This window comes from Parasteatoda tepidariorum, chromosome 3, assembly GCF_982258835.1.
Source record: "Parasteatoda tepidariorum strain Cologne lab strain chromosome 3, Ptep-v5.0, whole genome shotgun sequence".
In the NCBI taxonomy this organism is placed as follows: domain Eukaryota; kingdom Metazoa; phylum Arthropoda; class Arachnida; order Araneae; family Theridiidae; genus Parasteatoda; species Parasteatoda tepidariorum.
In genome coordinates this window covers 37,107,480-37,124,988 of record NC_141757.1, presented here as the reverse complement: position 1 = coordinate 37,124,988, position 17,509 = coordinate 37,107,480, and the positions used below count along the sequence as shown (strand labels likewise).

Below are 17,509 nucleotides of genomic sequence, written 5' to 3'. Positions count from 1 at the left end.
TTTCCAAGAACTGTCTTAATCAAACGAGTTTTAACGGATTTTCATTAAAATATGAATTACGAGTTTTAGTGACTTAATTAGTTTTCATTAAAATATTAATGAATAATAATTACACTTTATAACTGATAATGAGTAGACAAATTCATCAAGTTTTTTCGAACTCTTAAACCATTTTCTTCAACTGATTATATATAGAATGATTATTACATATTCTCTTAGAATGATTATTACATATACTTAGAACTCTTAGAATGATTATTACATATTTACTATATCTCGACTAATTAAATACAAGCATTCTGACTAATAAACTATTTCATCAGTTTAGAATTATTAGACATATCATTTAAAATTGGTAAAAATTTAATCTCTAAGGAATGGTTCATTTAGAAATTAAATTAATGTTTTTATAATGCTTTAATGAGAAAATAATAATTCCCACATTAATTTGAATAATAAAAACATAGGAAAAATATACTGGCTTGCGAAAAATTTCTAAGTCCTTGGGGAAAAAAAAACGTTCCTCTTCACATTAGCGAACTCACTGAAGAAAACTAATTAAATATAAACATTCTGATCATGAAACTATTTAATTAGTTTAGAATTTTTAGTTATATAGTATAAAATTAATAAAAATGTAATCTTTGAAGGCTCATTTTTAAAATTAAATCATTGAAATTATAATGCTTAATTGAGAAAATAATAATTCACAAATTAATTTAAATATTGAAAGCATAATAAAATATACTAGTTTGCGAAAAATTTCTATGTCCCGAAAATAAAAATAATTCTTCCACTTTCCAAAGAAGAGATAATAAAAATCTTCCTTTTGATGAAACTTTATCTAAAGAGGGGATCTCGTAGACAAGAGGTCATCGATCCGAAGTGGGGTGTAGCTCTCATCCCATAGAACTATAGTAAAAGAGGTCATCGACCCGAAGTGGGGTTGAACACTCATCCCATAGTAAAAAAAGTGGGGTTGAACGCTCATCCCATAGTAAAAAAAGTGGGGTTGAACGCTCAATTTTCCCCTACTGACGTTTACATTTATACGACGTTTTAGTGTGGTCCCAAATCATTCCTATTCATTTTAATGTAAAAATATATCGTTTATACGACGCACAGAATCGGTTGTACGTCGGTTTTTAGATTTTGTTCACGTTTATTTAATTTTTTATTTCTTCTTGTGTATTTTAAAAAAGGGCGGCATTTGCCAACTTGAATGATACAGAAAAGGGTGCCAACTAGAATGCTTGGATGACGACCGTAATTTTTACTAGATGACTGAAAAAACTAGACAATGTTATGAAGAGGCAAAAACGATAAACTTTGCTATTCATCGACCAATGTCCAGAGCACCCATCGATATTAATTATTTTGGAAAATGTAAAAGCTCTCTTTTTTCCTGCAAATTGCACAAGTGCGCTTCAGCCATTAGATTTGGCCGTGATAAGAAATCTAAAATTGCATCATAGAAAGCAATAAGTTCAATTTGCTTTTCAAAGCATTGTAGAGACTAATAGCAAGAAAATATAATTAAAGGTAACATACATTCAAACTGCTCACTGCAATTTTTCTTCTTTGGTTATTTGTTTGTTTTGCTTTGTCTAATTTAGAAATTTATGTAAATCAACACGTTAAACATTAAAATTAACTGAAAACAGAGTTAGTTTCAGTTTTAGAAGTAAAAATCGATTATACGACGCTATCGTTTATACGACGTTTTTCGGTGATCCCTTCGGCGTCGTATAAACGATGCTCCACTGTATATATATATATATATATATATATATATATATATATATATGTGTGTGTGTGTGTGTGTGTGTGTGTGTAGGAGTTTATGCAACATAAGATGAAATTACGACGGTAATTTAATAAGCAAACTTAACATTTAATAGAAATAAAAGGAAAAAGCAATGACATGATTGGTGAGAGCTGCCTTCTCGCAGTATCACCAAAATGCATGTTAATAAGAAATTAGATTGTTCTATCGAAGAGCGTTAATAGTTAATTATAAATTCGGGACTTCCCCATCGGGACTGGCTGGCGCCTCTCAATGACAAAGAGGATGATGCAACTTCTTTTAATATTTCAAGATGGTAGATGATCTTCGCAGTTATTACACCATAATACTGTAACAACAGCTCATCCACACACACACACACACACACACATATATATATATATATACCAGTCTCTATCTTTCAGAAAAAAAAGGTAATGGTTTGATAAGTAGCAATCGAATACAGTGTGCGGCTTCATTTTTTTTTCTCTTCCGTTAAATTTTATTTTTCAAATATGGCGTAAAATTAAATACTTTTCTTGTAGCATCTTATTGAACAAAATGAAACAGAAAATAAAATTTTCAAAAACTACTGAGTTAAAATTTTTTTACAAAATTTGAAATTAACAACAGGCATTCGGGTTCAGTTTATGACATGTTCGATATTCTTCCCATCATTGACTATGGATGGAATGACCGTGTGAAACTAAGCGCAGATGGCGCTAAGGGTAAAAATTCGTTGTAAAACTTCCGGGTTACTACGTATGACTGATTTTTACGCCTAATTTTGAAAAAACGCACCATTCAATATTGTTATACGTGTAGTGTTTTTAATATAACACGTTCTTTCAAGCTAACTTTCAATGAAACAAACAACAAATGAATTTGGAAAACTCTACAAAATTGCTATGATACTACCCAAAAAATAACAAACAGTGCTACCTATTTTAGACAAAAATAGCCAAATAAGGGATAACACTCAAAACATGGCGAACCTTACACTTTATTTATGCTGTGATATTCGAATGAAAAAGCAGTGCTACCTATTTTAGAAAAAAATAACCAAATAAGAGATAACACTCAAAACATGGCGAACCTTACACTTTATTTATGCTGTGATATTCGAATGAAAAAACAGTGCTACCTATTTTAGAGAAAAATAGCCAAATAAGAGATAACACTCAAAGCATGGCGAACCTTACACTTTATTTATGCTGTGATATTCAAATGAAAAAACAGTGCTACCTATTTTAGACAAAAATAGCCAAATAAGAGATAACACTCAAAACATGGCGAACCTTACACTTTATTTATGCTGTGATATTAGTTTTGTTAAATTTGTTGTAGGCTTACGACTACAGAAAACTCCTATGAATGGTAAAATTACGCGTAAATTTTAAACATCTCGTTGTAAGCATAACATAAGCGGGGGGATACACCGGAAGTTTTCTACATTTCTTCCAGTCTTAGGAAGCTGCTTATTGTTTACATTCAGTAAACCATCCATAGCGTGGAGCAGACGTAGAACAAAATTCTGTATAATTCTCTGAAGTATCGGTGGATCAATGTTTTCGACCTTGTTTGAATAGCAGCTTTGGTTTAAGCGATGGTTTTGGGGTTATATAAATAAATTTTGTCTTTAAATCTTCAATATTGCTCCACAAAAACATAGTTGAGATAAGGAGAATATGATGGCAATACCTATCGTATTCGTTCACTGCAGTTAAATTAATATTAGTTTCAGATTGGAGATAATATTTGCATTAACTTACCCTTGTTACACGGACATACTTTCTTAATGCCAAAAAGTATCCTACCAGCAATCCAATGCAATACGTTGGCAGGTGGAAGTGCGGCATTAAATAACTTCTCTGGAAAAGGTCTGAGATGTACCTAGAAGGATTTAATAAAATTAAAAGATTGGATTGTGTCCATTGTTAGCCTTAAAGAGATAATTATATTATTTTTTATCTTAACACTTTGCCGACCGAATGTATTGCGCCTGAGTACAAGCCTTACCACCAAGCACTTTTCTATAGCTAACTATTGCCAAACAGAGAGATCTTTTAGATCGGTCGATAACTGAAGATAAGAAATTAAAGATAAAGTAATTAATGCAAATGAAATTTAAAAAGTTTTTCTTTTGTTCATATCCCATTAGGGTCAATTGGGGTAATTATGACCACTTTTGAATTTTTTTATTTATTTCGAACTGTAATGTAAAAATGTAAGCTAATATTTTAGTGGTATAGGGTATTTCGATTTTTTAAGAATGTAGAAAAAAAACTAACCAACCTATAAGTAACATATTTACGGTCTTAAAGGGCTGGTCATAGTTAACCCACTAAATTTCTCAAAAGGCAAAAATTTGGGTTATTTAGACTACATGTGGGGGAATTATGACCATTAGCTGATACTCATTCGAGAACTGTTGTTAACTCCCTAATCAGTACTTTCCCTCCCGTGTGCATGGAATAGGTAAACTATTCCATGCACACGGCAGACGACGTGATTAAAAGTTCCATCTGACGATGTCTTTTTTTTTTCTTTTTTTTTTTTCCCCCTTTATAACTGATTTTAAATGTTCGTAAAATCCTAATACAATTTCTAAATTGTGATTGGTTGGCCCCATAATTGATGATAAAGGATCTTTTTAACAAAAATACAGCTTGTCAAAATAACCCCGCAGTCATAATTATCCCATTTAACCCTACTTGATAGATCATTTTTTTTTCTTCTTCTTTTAAATTGAAATGATGCGAACAAGAAACGTCATGTTTTTCTTGCTTGCAATTCTTGAAAAACCTCCTCAAACCCACCGAAATAAAATATTTAGTTTTCAGTAACTTATTACCTAAATGGTAGGAATTTATAATTAAATTACGCAAATTTATAATTAATTTATAATTAAATTACACAATTGATATTTTTTTTGCATGTAACTATTTTCTGTTTACAATTTCCTTCAATTACCTGAAATTTAATTATGTTTTTACAAAAATTTATGGCATTGTTCAAGACATCATCGAAGCTTAGACAAAAAGGGTCTGGTTGGGTATTGCTTGGCTGTCTTTTACTTATTTAGTTCATTAAGATGATTTTAATTATTTTTTGTAGTTAGAATCGCTAGTACGCCTTTTACGACGAAAATTGCCTTATCACCAATTGTGCAGGCCATAATCCTTGCCGCCAGACGGTGTGGGCGGTCTTTAAACAGCAAATTGAATACCGCAACCCAACCCCGCCCCTAAGGGAACTATTTCAATATATATAATATTATTTTAAATGAAAAGAATTATAGTGGTATTATTATTAATTTTCTTTTAATATTTTTAATTTTTTCTAATTACTGATCATAATTCACTAAACACCAGTACTTGGTCCAAATACTTGCTGTACTATAGAGTGGTTTGTTCGGGGTTGCAAGTAAGTAAAATTTTACCCTTCGAGTTTGATATATTCTTCGACGAATAGTTTTTTATTGCTACGAAAATCCTATTGAAGGGTATGGCATCGTGTTTTAACTTTATTCGTATCAAAACTATTTTATGGGAATTTTCTTTTAAATAAAAAATCAAATTTTAAAGCACTACCAGTTTTGAAGCAAAGTTCTCAAGCGATATCACTTGATATAAGCTTTGAAGGAAAAAGAGAAACCTCCAAGAGAGAAGGAACTTGGAAACAAATCTAAATAATAGTAAATTGACACAGAAAAATAATTATAATAATAAATAGGATAAAAAAAATGAGAGCAATGTCTTTTATTGACATTTTTTAAATGGCAATTTGAGTTGCAGCACATAGGGAACTATTTTTATATATTTGAAGAAAAAAAAGGTGAGTAATAATTTTTTTTTTTTTTAATCTAGTATTTTTCTCTTAAATTTTCTCGTATTTTTATCTTTTTGAATTGCAGAAATGTTAGTTTTGAAATGATTAGTGCAGTGAACCCCTATTTTTTTAGGCTATGGAACTCTAAGCGATTGAGTTTCTTTTGACCGAACCTAGATTTTTAAAAAAAATTTGTGTAGAAGCAAGGAATATGCAAAATAATTAAACAAATCAATAAATAAAAACTACTAATTAGTTTGAAAGCCGGGGTTCCATTAAAAAAAGCCACCATTAAAGTAAATTGGTCCCTATACTTGATCTAGGATTTCCCTTGTCTTCTGAATTGGGTTCAAAATTACAAGGCTACGGAGTTGAACATTAGTAGTAGTAAACCCAAAATTGGGTCGGCAATTTAACGACGGTTATAATTAATTCGGATACTTATAATCTGAAGAACGAAATTTTTTCATTGTTCTATAATTAATAATCTTAAATTAAGGTTTTATGTTGAGCATAAGAATCCAAAGGTCTGCAATGGCAAAAATTGAACGAACTTTACTTACATTTTATTAATACTCAACAACTTTAAATATTGTGGAATTCATAACTTTTGGGTTAGTAACTATGAAAAGATTGATGTCTAATTAATAATTAAGCTTTATTATGCTTAAAAAGAACTGCTTTAAAAACAAGTTACTGCATTAGATGTATATTTCTAACCTATGATCGAAAAACAAAATATTGTATTTTTTTAATTCAATCGAATTTTGTTTTTGTCTTGCAAAGTAGTTTAGCAAATAAATGCTAAATGCTAACTGACGTCAGTTAATAGGATTTCGTAAATTACAATGTAATTAATAAAATTTCAAAGGTAATTAAATTAATCCATTTTGCATTAGAAAAAACCTCAAAATGTGTTAAAGAATAAATTTTTCAAAAATTTATCCCTATTCAAATTTAATAAAAATTTTAAAAAAAACCCAAATAATTATAAATGAAGCAAGTCTTTAAAAAATATTTTAATTAATATAAATAGCCTAATAAGTGATGTGTTTGTAATAAACAATCATTACTATCATAGAAAGGGTTTTGTTATTGGTAATGGATATATGAAACACCTCGATCATTTGCATGAATCTGTGACAACCACAATGCATTTTTTCAAGAGGAAAATACATCTGTACGAGAACTGAGATCTATCAGATTTCTAAACTTTAAGGTAGTATCTTTAAAAAAAAATTCTAGCTAGAATTAACGTGAACTTACTAGCACAGTAAAATTTTTCTTAGAATCGAGAGAAGCATTAATATTTTGTGGCAATATCTCAACAAATGACAACTACAACCGTCAGGAAAGCATCTACCGTCTCAAACAAAGCATCTCATTTATCGGATCTGTAATTTACCACTCCTTTTCAAAAACTAATTCCTAATGCTCAATATCAAATTTGTTGGAGTAATCTTAATATTATCGATCATCATAATCTAAATGATTATTTTATTTTATATTGTTTATGATTATATTGTCGTTTAATTATACCCCATGCCACTCTACATTTCTTGATTGTCCATGTCACACGAGCCCCCTCTCGATTTTTTGGTCCTGAGTACCCCCTCCTCCTTCCATCTTCATTCCTCCTCACTACTCCTTATCATCGATTTATTACTACCGACGAATCGGTTAATGCCACTTCGCAGCAGCGCGCCGAGATTTATGTGATTTCTACCATTGGAGTAATCTTACGCTAATCCATCGACCCAACCTCACACGACACGAACGGTATACTTGTGGGGACGATAAATTGGTAACTTTAGTGTGATTACCAGGACGCCTGGGTCGTCACTAAAGCAGAGCCACAGGTAAGGCAGTTGAGTGACTAATGCTTGTTAAACCTTTTCTTTGTCGTTGACAAAATTTTCTCAATCTCGTGTAAATATGTAAATAGCTGTATATTTATTTTCTCTATTACTTTCTATTTCATTATACCTGCATAATTGTAATTTCAGTTAATCAGAAAAATGTGACGGAGCAAAATTTAATGATATCTTCAGCGAAGAATTCTTAAAGGAAAATATTACACACTGCCCATTGGCAGTTTTTTTCTTATCGGATGGTATACTACTGTCTAAGAAATTTGCAAAGAGTGTAAACACTGAGTGTAAACTCTTTTCCATTCATATTTCATTTCTTTATTTCATTCATTTCTTTATTTCATTCATTCCTTTATTTCATTTCATTTCAGACGCAGCCCGGAAGCAAGCCACCAGAATCAGCGGAGGAAGTGGATCCACGAACCGTGCACCTGTGTTGCCATTATTATTATTATCGTTTTATATTAATGTTTGTGTCGTCCATATACTAGACTACATGCCTATTCATGCCATTGTTTTGTCTCTTTGAGTTATATCAGATCCAATGAATTAGTGAGAGCATACCAGGGCTGGTACTGGATAACCAGCACTTAGTTTGAATCTTGAAAATTAGCTCAAAAATCCTGGAATTCGGAATAAAGAGTACAAAGCGTACTAAAGCATTTAATTGTTGACTATTCTGTAATACATCGAAACGTTACTTTTCATATAACAAGTGATAGAGTTTTAAGTGATCAACAACAAAAATATTTCGTTTGTCCACACCAACTTATATCAATTAAACTTATCTCAATATCAATTATCTCTCTTATATCAATTAAAACCGTTTTCCAATGCAATTAATTCACATTAGAAAGCAGAATAAAATCAAACGTATAACTGGCTCACAGATAATAAAAGATATAATGAATTAGAAAATAAGAAAAATTGATGAATAGAAAATAATTTTTTGACATTCAGAAAAACATTTAAAAAAAAAAAAAAAAAAATTCGGAACTTACTCGCTTTGGAGATTAATTGTAAGAAACGTTGGAGGAAGGTTGTATAGTATGTGTGATATGAAAGTGCCAAATATTCCGCTAAATAGTAAAGCCACAATGCAAACAATAGCTGCCCTTGGATTGCTAAACAAGAAAATTATTCTGTAAATCACTATAACATTTAAAAGCAAGTATCATTAAAATAAAATAGTTAAGCAACATCTACCAACACCTACTAGAAGAGAGGCCTCAGCACGGATCAACTTAGTTATAAGACAAAATGAAGATAAACTGTGCGGAGGAGGTAAAATAGAAAGATGTCACTAAGTTCAGACTATTAAGTTGTACAGCGGTGGAAAATACGAAAGATGTCATTACGTTTGGACTACTAAAGGATCGAATTTCTTGTTTTTCGATACCCATGCTGGGGCCTTCTCTCTTCTAGGAGGTATAGTTTGTCTAAAATAAGAACTCCCCCAGACATTCGTCTGGACCTGTGGCGGTGACTATGGTAACGAGGTATAACTATTTCAAGTAGGGGTGCGGGGTCACTTTTTTGATTTGGATCGGCGAGAGAAAGGGAATCTCTTGCTTCGGTCTATTGTGTTAGTCCTAGGGTGAAGCTACCCTCCCTAAAATGTGCCATTCTTGCTTCCATAGCACCAGACGGTCTCAAACTTTATGGCGGGAGGAGTTCTTAGCTTAGACAAACTATATTGCATCAGCATCTTCATCAATACTATTTTATCAATATTTAATATTTAATTCTATTTAATCAATACTGAGAGTTTTATAAAATCACGACATAGACATATTTCGATTTTTAGTAAATGACTTTCAAAGTTTAAAGCTTTTTAAAGTTTAACACTCTTCCGGAGTTTAAGATTGTCTCACAACGACCCAATCATATAACATTTGATTACGTCTAATGTTAATTACATACATATAATGTATGTTTCAGTAAGACTGTACCAGTACTTCACCAGTAAGTGGTGAATATAAACATAGTTAAAGCAGCTAATACTCAAAATCTACTCAAATACTTGAAGTGTAATTAATATGAAAGTACTATTTTTAACTAGTACTTTTTACTTAGTACTATTTCTAATTTGAACAATTTTTAAGAACTGAACGGAAGCGGAAGAAATTAGTTGAATCTTTGGATCTAGGAATTACGTTTTTTTTAATTTATTTATTAATTTTCTTTATTTGTAGATAGAAACTTTGTGGTCGTCAAAAAATGTTTTCATTTTATGAAATTAACACACAGTGCAGGTGTTTTTAGTTTACAAATCAGCAAGACAAAGAATCATTTATCCTTTCGTTGGAAGTCAGACATGCTTTCTTCGAACTGAACTTTAAGACTTCTGTGTTAAACTGTAGAAAAAGAGCAGATACTTTTAATAAAGCTAAATTTATAAGAAATGAAATATTACAATTGACATCCTTGCCGGGATACGAAATGAGTTGTTGTTTGATATTTTATTCACCTTCTAATGTATAGCAGTGTTGTATAAGTTTATGAGAATAATCACTGACTATATACTATGTGTAGATTGAACTCAAAGATAGGTATACTAGCATATATTACAAGGCATTTAAAATCTTTAGAAAAACTTGAGAAAAATGAAGTAGATTTGGATGTCATAGCGGAACCTTTTGAAATTCTAAAGCAATATTGAAAAGAACTAGATTCTCATGGTTCTGAAGTTTAGGATAATATTGATCCGAAAAAATTAGCTGCCGATTTGAACGCCGCTTCAGAATATAGAGGAAAAAATAATGTCCTTAAAATTAAAAGCTAAAAAGAAAAGTAATCTGTTATCCCAACCAGTTCAAAGACTCGCGACAGACGTGGAGCACTTTAGTGTTATGGGTATTGGGTAAACATACTGTTCATTTCTTAGCTTCTCAAATCAAGGTATTAAATTTGATGTAGCTTTGTAAACTTGATGCAGCTATTATTTTTCAATATTTATTTTCGGGGGAATTCTTTGTTTTCTTTAAGACAGTAGCAACTGAAAACCCTGTTTAACATGGTAATTAAGTGCATGAGAACTGCCACGGTTTTTTTTTTCACTTTTTATCACTGGCGTTATTTATAACAAGGTCAGTAGTTTTTCTGTTTTAGATTAGTCTTTTAATATTTTAAAAAAGGATGGATGAAATAAACTCTCATCCATTATTCGTTCCATTTCTACTGACTGAAAGTAGATTTCAACTGCAGATAAATTTAACTCTCTTCTAAAATAAAAAATCAGGGACTCTCTTATAACTATACCCCGTTGCAAGTTAAGAACAAATCCTTATCCCTATGGAAAGACCCTTACAAAAAAAATGAGGTGTTTTTCAAGTTGTTTCAAAATTGTCAGTTGTGAAAAAATACATCTAAAATAGATAATGAGGTTATGTTTTACACCAAGATTAACCTTATTAATAAACCTCATTTACGCTTCACAAAATCAACCTCATATATAATTCAGAAATAATTTATTTTAGATCAGGTGAAATCATTCACACCTCAAATACATCTATTTGCTTGAAATGAAGAAAAAATAATCCGTACTCCTCAAAAACAACCTCTTTAAGCTACTTGCTCTAAAATAGATTTCCATCAACCTCAAAACAATGTCAATCATGAATAAAAAAAACTTCATACACCTTGATTATACACCCTGGAAGATTGATCTTTTAAGGGTTTTTTTTAAATCAACTTCGAATAAACCTCATATCAACATTGACACCTCAAAATAACCTCAAATAAACCTTACAAATACTTTAAAGTTTAGTAAGGGGAGCCTGTTTGGATCAATGAATGCCAAGCTCTACTAGCGCGAACCTATATCAACATCGCCAACTGTTGAATCGACATTGCGCAGCCTTCTTTTTGCCTGCTCTCTTCAATCGTTTGAAATGAAAAAATGAAAACCTATTGAATAAAATCTGTTCTGTTTTCGTAAAATTAGAATATTGCATTAAATTTAAATTTCATTGAAATTATTTTTCTGAAAATGAATCAGAATGTGTATTTGAAGTAAATAATAATTCTATTATTTCTAATTCTAATAATTCTAAAATAAAAACTGCTATTCTTTATGCACAAAACATTTCTTACTGACGATTTCACAAACATTTCTTACTGACGACAACAGTGAACGAAACATAAAAATTTCTTCATCTCTACTTTGATTTGTTAAGGGCCTGTCAGCATAAGACGCGCCATTTTTAGTGATCCAATCAAATCAAATGAGCAACATCAAATAGTTGGGGATTTTTTTCCGAAACGAATGTTTTCCCTATTTATCGAAATGTGTCACCAAGTTAGATTTCCAATAAGACTACCAAACTATAACCTTCTTTTAAATAATTTTAAGATTATGTAACGTAAAAGATAATGTAATTTCTGTCTGAAATTTCTGAAAGGAGTAAATTTCTGGCAACCTATGGAACTTGAAAGCATCTTCGGATGATTTGTTTTGCAGAAATAACTTTCTGATGCCGACCATTGAGAGAAATCAATGTCAATGAGTAGCTTAGTGTAGTTAAGTTTGTATGCCCTTTGATGCATGCAGAGGCGCCAAATTTAATACCTCACTTTCAGTCCTTTATCAATAAAAATAAATAAAAAGCAATGTTATGATATTTTTTTCTAGTTTTATTTCCTTTTTCTACCTTTGCAACATTGTGCGACATTAGCATACGTTACTATACTAAAAATGAAGTATAAGACTTGATTCCTTTACGTATTTTAATTATACTTTTTTGATTGAAACTCATGATTCTTCTTATAGTATAAATAATTTTAAAAAGAGATTTAACATTCGTCAATATAATAAACAGTAGAATTTCATACTCACTTCCTGAAAGGTACAATGACCAAAATTGCTGTAAGAAATAACTGAATATCCACTGACAAATACCATGAATTTCGCATACACTAAGACAAAATAAAAGAGATATATAAAACATCTGCTATACAAATAGAATAAATTATTTTCTGAATCCACCGAAATAAGCTGATTATTTTTTTTTTATTTCCAATGAGCTGCACAAGTGCGCACACATGAGCAGACCTAGTGCGTTCTTCAGAAGTGGTATCCACTCTTTCAGGACCACCACAATGGGAGATACCTTAGGCCATGTTAATTTGGACGTCTAGTTTCTGCCAGACTAGATGGCAGCACCGAGACTCTTATTTGGATGCTAAAGTGCACTAGGTATTTAATTTTTGCCGGAAATGCCAAGAGCCAATAAGGCACTCCAGGGATGTTTTACATGCCGCATAAACATACGACATGGCCGCTTAGGATTTTCTGCATCCCGAAAGTCCGGTGTCTGGGCCGGGGATCGAACCCGCAGACTTGGGCTCAGAAGGCCGACGACAAACCAACTGCGTCACCCAGCTGATTATAATGGAATAGATTTTAAAATATTCAACCTTAATCTATTTTTGTATAGATAGAGATTTTCATATAACTAACTAGGGGTCTTCAATCCTTGCACGCTATTACTCAGGGCTAAAAGATTCTAAGCGAAATCAACTGAAATAAAAATCTCGCTGCCGTCAACTGCGATGAGAAACGATATTTGAATGACCTATTGAAATTTGACTCAATTTAAGAAAATGGCGTAACAGCAAATGACAGCTCATAAGTTAAAAATATCTATATCTTGTTTTATTTATGAATCAGCTCGTATTTTACCATTTAGATTTCGGTATAAAGCTTCCGTATACTATACGTAATATTGACAAAACAAATTTACCATTTCATTTCAGTAAAAATATTTCTGTATGTTTTACGTATTGATGAAGTGAATTTACTATTTAGATTTAGCAAAAATGCTTCTGTGTACTTTACGTATTATTGACGAAGCAAATTTACCATTAAAATAAAATGTAAAAAATAATGTATGAATGCTAAATGAAATTTAATAGTTAAATAAACGTTTTTTGCTTACGTAAAATTATGGTTATCGGCTACATGGGAATTTCCTCCCATTTCTCCAGAAAAGAAAAAATTTCAAAGTGGAAGACAAATTTCGTGGAGAGAAATTTTTTCATATGATTCTCATCTACCAAAAATATTTTTACGTTTTAGGAAATATATTTGGATGTTAAAACCAATCACTTGAATTCTCAAAATTAAAATCGATAAAATTTCCAACAATCTTATGAAACATTTCCCCCCACTTTTAATATTTTTCAAGACTATGGTTACCCTGTACTCTATAACTATCTAGGGAATTGCGTTTAGAAATGCCAGAAGGAGGATTTGAAAAGGTGTTGCAAGGAACCTTAAGGTTTCGACCTTTTTGCTTTAGTTCACAACTACTGGAAAAAAAGTTTCACAAGAACATAAAATTTGGTGTTAATATTGTAACAAAGATCTTCTATTTCTAATAGCTTTTACTTTAGGAGTGAATTCTATTTCTGATTTTACTGGTCTTCTTTTCCGATATTCCTTCAATTGGGTATCTAGGGCCTGTTTAGGGGATCTATTTCCATTCATCACCCATTTATCCTATTCCCACGACATTGTAGTTATCGGAATGCTATTAAAGTAGAAAAGGTGCCTTTTTCCTCAATGAGTAAAGTATTTTATACCTAGTGTGGTTGTCGAACTGCAAATGGTGTAGAAAAAGTGCCTTTTTCCTCAATGAGTGAAGTTATACATATTTTGTATCTTGCGTGGTTGTCGGACTGCAAGTGGTGTAGAAAAGGTGCCTTTTTTCTATACGAGCGAAGTTATACGGATTTTGTATCTTGCGTGGTTGTCGGACTGCAAGTGGTGTAGAAAAGGTGCCTTTTTTCTATACGAGCGAAGTTATACGAATTTTGTATCTTGTGTGGTTGTCGGACTGCAAATGGTGTAGAAAAGGTGCCTTTTTTCTCTATGAGTGAAGTTATACATATTTTGTATCTTGCGTGGTTGTCGGACTGCAAGTGGTGTAGAAAAGGTGCCTTTTTCCTCAATGAGTGAAGTTATACATATTTTGTATCTTGCGTGGTTGTCGGACTGCAAGTGGTGTAGAAAAGGTGCCTTTTTTCTATACGAGCGAAGTTATACGGATTTTGTATCTTGTGTGGTTGTCGGACTGCAAATGGTGTAGAAAAGGTGCCTTTTTTCTCTATGAGTGAAGTTATACATATTTTGTATCTTGCGTGGTTGTCGGACTGCAAGTGGTGTAGAAAAGGTGCCTTTTTCCTCAATGAGTGAAGTTATACATATTTTGTATCTTGCGTGGTTGTCGGACTGCAAGTGGTGTAGAAAAGGTGCCTTTTTTCTATACGAGCGAAGTTATACGGATTTTGTATCTTGTGTGGTTGTCGGACTGCAAATGGTGTAGAAAAGGTGCCTTTTTTCTCTATGAGCGAAGTTATACATATTTTGTATCTTGTGTGGTTGTCGAACTGCAAATGGTGTAGAAAAGGTATCTTTTTCCACAATGAGTGAAGTTATACATATTTTGTATCTTGTGCAGTTGTCGGACTGCAAATGGTGTGGAAAAGGTGCCTTATTCCTCAATGAGTGAAGTTATATATATTTTGTATCTTGTGTGGTTGTCGAAATGCAAATGGAGTAGAAGAGTTGCATTTTTCCTCTACGAGTGAAGTTATATGTATTTTGTATCTTGGAGAAAGAGGCACCACTACAGAAGTAATTTGCGGTAAGTTGTATTTTGATGACTGCTAATAATATGCCAAATTGAAAATGATCGTTAAAAATAGTTTTGCTTCATTGTTCGGCCGTATAAAAGAAGCCAGAATTTAATTTTGCTATACAATGGCGAAGATAACTTAAAGTCTATTCTTTTAAATAAAAATAACATTAGCATTTAATTTTAAATCCTAAAGTGATAGCTATTTCGAAAAGCCTAATCTAATTACATATAATTAACGAAAATAGCATAAGGAAGCTAATTTTTTAATCAATACAATGCACAAAAGATAACATTTTTGCAAATCCCTCATAACAATCGTTATTTTCAGACTTAAATACAACTAAAAAATTACTTTGCTGAAATATTTTTTGTCAAAATATTTTTGTTAAAATATTTTTGTTGAAAATAAGTCTTGGTATTATCACACTAATTACAATTTTTATCAAGTTTAAGCTTTTAAAAGAGTAAAACTCATGATAGTAACAAAAATGGATTAAGTGTAAATCACACGTAAACATTGTTTAAAACTATCTGCCTTTATTTCTATATGAAATTATAGGAATTTGAATCCTGTTAATGGAATGATTAAATTGCAAACATGATTATAAATATTAATTCTTACGATATCATCGAAAGGTATGAAATTGTTTATATAGAGTAGGTTCATCCATCCTCGTTCTTTACAATTCTGTGCTTCTTTTCCAATAATTTCCTTGAAAAGAGGTCCTGTACCCACAAATGTCAGAATAGAGGTGACAGCAATCATCATTAAATGAGGAATAGTGGTCCTGAAAATTTTCCGAAAACGTATTTATTATTCAATAAACTGACTCTCTCTAAGATTATCATGCTTGAGAGGTAGAGGTCTAGATAGACAATTATGAATTGTTGGTATTGGTTCCTAATGTCATACAAAATGGCAATCACTTTTGCAGTTTTGATCACTTTCGCAGTCAGCAGAGTAATCTTCGTAGAAGCGATTGACAACACTACAAATATACAGTAGAATTGCTGCAAGTCGTGTCAATCAAAAAGTGATTACTCACGGGTGCCATTCGATATTAGTATATCAGACTAAGGAATTAAAAATATCAGGAATTTAAAACGTATGTGGGATTTCGTAGTCATAACTCTCGAAAAAGTGATGGAATAAACATTGCTTAACGTTTCATACCATTTCATCTCTGGCATTTAGGAGTAAAATATTCATAACTACCTTGAATCATGTTATAACTGTTAGCACAACATGAATAATACTGTAAAATCGACTTATATAATTTTTAATTTCACTTTTTTAAACAAAGTTTCGTAGTCATGGATATTTTACTCGTCCCGCAGTATCAGGACAATAAAATTAGGGTTAATTCGATCCTTAGAGAATTTATTGAGGGGTATTATTACAGGGAAAAAAACATTATCTGAATAAGTTTGTTTTCACTACTGTACTTAACATTTAAAAACAAATACGATTAGTCGCGAAATTTGTTGTGACAAAATTTTAAAGTGGAAGATAGCAAAAAGTGACTTGCAACTTCTTTATTATAATAACACGACTTTTTAAATTTTCTAAGGTCCGTACGAGGCCTGTTGAAAAATAATGAACTTTCGGCTCTGAATTAGAGAAATGACTCATGTTTTATTATTCAATTGGTTTAACTGTTCTTTTGGTGGATATGCAAAGTTTCCAATAATTTAATGATTCGTTGAATTTATGGTCACTTTATAACAACGCTGCTATACGATAGGAAAAAAAATCCATGTAAGCGACAAAATATTCAAAATTGAGATTTTCATATATTTGGCATTTTCCTATAAGCTATTTATGGCAACAAAAAAATTTTTTTTTCCTTCAAAAGTACATTTTGCTTTATCAGTTTTTTGAAATGCAATTTTAGCGTTTATAGCATTAGTAATAGAAAAAAATAGTTGCCAAGCCACTTTTCTCGAAATCTACCGTGAAGCACTGAGGTTATATTTTCAATTGATTTTCATAGTAGCTCTGCTATCAAATCTTTAAAAATAATAAATTGAAAATAAGAATATTTCGCTTCCACTTCTTTTGTTTCAGAGAATAAAACTGTTACTAAACACCACAGCATTTTAACAATTACAATCTATGTTCACTTGGCAGTAATTTTACGAACAAAAGCTATATTCATAATGAAATTCATCATGAAAAGATGAAATAATTCTTATTACTGGTACTTCATTATTTCCAAATAAAAAGTAATTTTTAATCGAAATACACGAGAATTATTCAGGAAATATTTTTATTTCCATATACTGATATATTAAAATAGGAGAATTTATTTTCATTAGCACTTTTGCCACATTTTAACTATAAAATTAAAAATCAGTTTAGTCCCGCAGTGGACTGA

At 31.4% G+C, this 17,509-nt stretch overlaps 1 protein-coding gene across 1 annotated transcript in view; it reads right to left on the bottom strand.

Moving 5' to 3' along the window:
• LOC107445366 (nose resistant to fluoxetine protein 6) overlaps positions 1-17,509 on the bottom strand; it is a 61,612-nt gene that overhangs the window by 18,562 nt on the left and 25,541 nt on the right. The window contains exons 10-13 of the mRNA XM_016059746.4: positions 15,754-15,919; positions 12,326-12,405; positions 8,490-8,612; positions 3,559-3,679 (exon numbers count right to left, since the gene is read on the bottom strand). Of these exons, the coding sequence (XP_015915232.3) occupies positions 3,559-3,679; positions 8,490-8,612; positions 12,326-12,405; positions 15,754-15,919 (490 nt within the window). The remainder of the gene's footprint in view (positions 1-3,558; positions 3,680-8,489; positions 8,613-12,325; positions 12,406-15,753; positions 15,920-17,509) is intronic.